Raw genomic sequence first — 5,399 nt, 5'->3', positions numbered from 1 at the left:
ATAAGAAATGGCAAGTTTTGCCTTTTGTTTTTCCACATGATGGCAAATTTTAACCCACATTTTTCTTTTTAATGTATATAGTAAAAATATCATACGAATTTGTTTAATCCACAATTTCTTGCCACCATGTATAGATGAAAATTTGCCATGAACTTTCTCTTTAGTGACTTTTTCACAAAAAAATATCCTTTTGACCATGGAAAATTTTGCTTATAAAGACGAAGCCTTTTGGTTTGAACCATTGGGATTTAGTAGTAGCTTGTTTGTCACTCCATCTCTAACGAAAAATTCATCTTTCAGTTTATTTTTTTGGACATTTGCAAAAAATTATAGCATGGCAAATCTAGGCATTATTAGTCACAACCAAAACCGGGATTTCTAGTCACACTAAAAACTGGGCCAAACTAGGCCTTATTTAGTCACAGCCAAAAAATACCTATATGGGAGCTATACGAGGGTGTTCGCGCTGGGGCGGTCATGGCAGACTTTGGCGGCGGCGGACCGGACGATGTCCAAGTGTGGCAGCAAGCCCCAGCATGGGCGTGGAGGAGCGCCGGCAGATTCATCCTCCGGCGATGAAGATCGGATGGTGGCGAACGAGGGAGCTCTGAGGGCAGCTACAATTGGGGCGCTAGGCACAAAACCCTGTCCGTTACACCAAAGATCCCACCCATTTTCTTCCTATTACCAGTCAAACCCAGGATTCATGCTTGCATCGACGCAACCTCTTGCCTCGGGCGCTAGACCTTTTTTCCTTCTGTGCCATGACTCAGACTCGGCCGTATAAGCGCCTCTATCTTGTCATTAGCGTTGGACGACAAGATGCTAACAGCCGCTGCTACAAGATTATCTTTATTTTTATTTTCTTATCCGCCCATGCAAGCACGATGCATTGGACATGCCCTGACGAGCTGCGCACGAGAGGGCTCAGATGATGGCGGCAGTGGTGGGCTGTGTGCTCGATTGGATTCGACGCATGAGAGAGAGAAAGAAAAGGCGAAGGAAGGACACGTCATGCAAGTCAATGATGTCTGGTCCTTAGACATGGCTTCCCAAAAATTCTTGTCCATGAAACTCTACAAGTCAATGATGGGGGAGGGCACATCACACAACATCTTCATGATGATATGGAAATCTGCCTGCCGTCTCAGGCACAAAATCTTCTTCTGGCTACTACTGCATGACAGAATTAGCACAAGGAATATGATTAAACGAAGAAACATGCATATGAAAGACTACAAATGTGCACTATGCGCTGATGCAACACAGGAAACAATATCACATCTTTTCTGGAGCTGCCCATTCACTTGGTTCTGCTGGAGCTCGATCATCTCCCACAGAAGCAAAGGCATCTCCACTTTTGATGAAGTGCACCTCTTAAAGGACAGATTACCAGAAAACATTGCGATGGATGATCAGAAATGATAAAATCTTCAGGAGAGCACCACCTCAAGTGAGACTCATGGAAATTCTACCTCAAAGGACTCTAGACTACTAAGATTAGAGCTAAGCAGGCTAAGGCAGAATAGATCAATTCTTGGATAGAACAATACTTGTAATTTAATTTTCATGTTTGATCGAACTGGTATTAGGTGATCCTTGTTGGATTAGGTTTGTACATATTTTATATTAATGAAAATAACGTAGAACTATTTTTCTTCGGTTCCGGCTAAAAAAAAGTGATGCAAGCACGGGCCTGGCTTCGAGATACGCCCGATTCCTGGGTATCCGCGAGCCTGGCTCGGAGGCCTCTTTTGCATCTGTCGGGCCAGGCTGACAAGGCCACCCATGCCACCAAACACGCTCGATTCTGCATGTCGGGTGCGAGCCAAGAAATCAAACACGCCCCTAGGAGCTATGTACGCGATGGATGAAGACTTACCTTACGTTCGTGTGTATGCTGTCTCCTACGGCCAGTCGATAGGGCACCAGAACGTGCACATAAGGATAAGGACCTCAGGTTTCGAACTTGCATCTTGCATGCACCCATATATAGAGATAATAAGAGTCTAAAATTAGTGCAGCGAGACAGCAAAGGTGAAAAATGAAACGGCCTCGTCATCAGAAGTTGAAAACGAGATCCCGACGGAAAGAATGGTCAGATCTCGTGGCCAAGCCACGCAACATGCAGAGCCACCGCCCCGCCCCCGAAGACCACGTCCGAGAAGAAAGCAGAAGCGCACGAGCCCAACCAACCACCAGGGCGCGCACGGCGGCGACGAGGACAACCGCCAGCCCTGCGAGACGCTCGGCATTCATGTCCGTCCCCTCCGACTCCGGCCAGGAGACACCGCCCTTGGCGACCGAGGGCGGTCGGGCGCGCCTCCAGGACGAGCAGCTGGGGCAGCTCCGGGAGCTCTTCCTCCGCTTCGACCTCGACGGCGACGGCAGTCTCACCAAGCTCGAGATAGCCGCGCTTCTCCGCTCGCTCGGTCTCCGCCCCGCCGCGGGGGACGAGATCCACACCCTCATCGCCTCCATGGACGTCGACGGCAACGGCACCGTGGAGTTCGACGAGCTAACCTCTTCCCTCTCGCAGCTGCTCCTCGGGCCCGGCCGCTCCTCCGTCGCCGTTGACCACGAGCAGCTCGCCGAGGCCTTCCGCGCCTTCGACCGCGACGGCAACGGATACATCTCCGCCGCCGAGCTCGCGCGCTCCATGGCGCAAATGGGGCACCCCATCTGCTACGCGGAGCTCACCGACATGATGCGCGAGGCCGACACCGACGGCGACGGCTCCATTAGCTTTGAGGAGTTCACCGCCATCATGGCCAAGTCCGCCGTCGAATTTCTCGGCCTCGCCGCGTTGTGAGCGAGGATGAAGGGATTCCTCCGCTCCCTCCGGTTAGAGCCTCGTGGGCTTGTCCTCTGTTTGTAAATTAGTCCATTCGCCTTTCTTTTTATCATTTCTGCAAATATAATGCATACACATTTAAATCGCGTTGTATTGAATGTGTCACTGTAAATAGATCTAACGTTTTTTTAGAACGGAGGCACCTGCCTGGCCTTAGAAAGGTCCTTGCAGTTAAGGAGGTGACCGACAAGCAGTACTCCCTCCGTCGAGAGTAATTGTGTCGACTTTATACTAATTTTAGAAAAAGTTATACTAAAAACTTTATACTAACTTTAATATAAAATTATACTAAGCTTAAGACATTTATTTTGAAACGGAAAAAATACTAAATAAACAACAAGATAAAGATATTGGGGTACAAGGCCGCAGCCCAAAGACGCGGGGCAGCGCAAAGCCCAGACTAGACACCAAAGATGGCTGATGGCCTAGCCTAGAATAGATCTAATGTTGCTATAGTGAATATTTGATTTGAAATTCGCATCTAGAAAATAAGAATGCAATTGCTGAGAAAATAGGAACATGAATTGCCCACATTGCTGTGTAGAAACTTTGATTTTGGAACAAGAATTGTTGTGTCTTCAGTAGTAAAATGGTCCCTTTAGGGGTGGATCAATCAATCAGCTGCTCGCTCGTTAAGGTTAAGGAGCAAAAAAGGTCATTTTGCTAGTTTAAAACTTGTTAAGCTTGTAAGCGCCTCGTTAAGAGAGTACGATGTGTTACAGCATGTGGAGTGAGAGTGCGGGTGTAAAATTTTATGTGGGAATATAATGACTATAAAAGAGGTGCGCTAGTTTGCTCCCTTCTGTGGGTTGGGTGAGTCGGTTAGATTGATTAGATGGTTTGAGATGCCACAAAATATTATCATCAAAGATAAGAAAATATCGGACGTGATGTACTAACAAGCTTAACGAACTGCTCATGAAACTTGTTAGTTTGTTCATTAATACATAAGTTTAATGAACTAAAATCAATGATTGACTCTATATATTACAACATGAGCTACAAGCTTAACGACCTGAGCTATCGAGCGCTCATTGAGCTCGCAAGCTACGAGCTTTTGGTCTCTTCAATAATATAAAGAATCATATGAACTTGATTTTTTTTCTCAAAGATATATAGTAGCAACACGAATATTTTTGCTTCAGTCACAAGTCTATGCAAAACATTTGCATACTTACATGAAATAAATCTCTTAAAATAGTACTCCGTCTTTCACAAATATAAGATGTTTTGAGTATTTTAGTATGGACTACATACAAACGGAGTGAACAAACACATTAAAGCGTGCCTATATACGGACACGAACTAAGAGCACTCGGCGACGACGCTCATCGAAATCTCACCACTGCTCTGTTGTCTAGGGATCAGTGCATAATTGAATGAAATGAATAGCTATGGTTGAATACACCACTCCATCGTAATTGTCACACTGCCTACTAGTTTGCCAGCATTAAATGCACGAAAGAACTGACAAGGCAGTACGTAAACCGCGAGCATGTGCGGCCATGGCACCGAGACATATCAGCGAGCACCGAGACATATCAGCGAGCTGCGGCTGCACCACCGCCGAAACGGACGGGCACACACACACACACACACACACACACACACACACAGAGCTCTGACACGAAGAACTCCCACGAGTCTACATCGGTGAGACTGGACCTAGTGATTCTTCTCTATTGGAGCGAGGTGTATTTCTGGTCATAGCCTGTTCTTTGTGATGCTGGGGAAGAGGAACAACATCCTTGTTTGGACTCGTAAGAAAACTAACAGGGGAGAGAGAGAGAGAGAGAGAGAGAGAGAGAGAGAGAGAGAGAGAGAGAGAAGGCTGCCCAGACTGTGCTGCGAGCCGTTCCGAGCACTTGTGGCTTCTATGGAACACAAGACATGGTGCTAGCCTCCAGGGGCATGCGGTGTTGCTGGCCGTGGCCGCGCGGGATGCTGCTAACTCGGAGCCACGGACCACGGGGACGCGGCGTCGCACAGGATGCGACAAGCTTTATCATCGACGGCATAGTCTTTCTCCTCGCTGGCCGCGGGGACATAAGACTTGGTGTCGGCGGCGAGGGCGGCCAGGGCGGCCGTGATGTTGATGGCCATGGCCACACAGGACGCGAGAATCTCATGCTACCTCAGTTTGTTTGCGGTCTTCCTTGTTTCTTATGGATTTGTTTCAACATCCATGTTCCTGAACAAGTAGAACAAGAGTGAGAAGAGGAAGAAACATAGAAGGAAAGAGATGAAGAAGAACGTCACGAACACTTGGTGAGTATTCTTGAGAAGTCAATGGGGAAGAACAAGGCGTTCGAAGAGAAGGGATGGGGACCAGATGCATTGAATAGATGTAGTTGGCCGCTGTTAGTTGAGGTGGATAGGCTCTGGCTGCTACACATGACAGAACCTCCGACTGGTGGGAACAGAACCGCGTGGAATTAAAGATTGATATACGCCAGAGCAAACGAGAATACGAGATGATAAAGTTTGATGTACGGTGTGGTTAATATAGTGGTGAGGATCCCAAGATGCATGGACAGATATGATT

At 47.4% G+C, this 5,399-nt stretch overlaps 1 protein-coding gene across 1 annotated transcript; it reads left to right on the top strand.

The window, feature by feature from the left end:
- Nucleotides 1-2,049: 2,049 nt before the first annotated feature.
- Nucleotides 2,050-2,963, top strand: LOC119281319 (probable calcium-binding protein CML12). The gene has a single exon (XM_037561854.1). The coding sequence runs from the start codon at nt 2,126-2,128 to the stop codon at nt 2,810-2,812; it is 687 nt and encodes a 228-aa protein (XP_037417751.1). The 5' UTR covers nt 2,050-2,125; the 3' UTR covers nt 2,813-2,963.
- Nucleotides 2,964-5,399: the final 2,436 nt, after the last annotated feature.

Source organism: Triticum dicoccoides, chromosome 3B, assembly GCF_002162155.2.
Source record: "Triticum dicoccoides isolate Atlit2015 ecotype Zavitan chromosome 3B, WEW_v2.0, whole genome shotgun sequence".
NCBI lineage: Eukaryota > Viridiplantae > Streptophyta > Magnoliopsida > Poales > Poaceae > Triticum > Triticum dicoccoides.
This window is presented reverse-complemented; position numbering and strand designations above follow the sequence as displayed.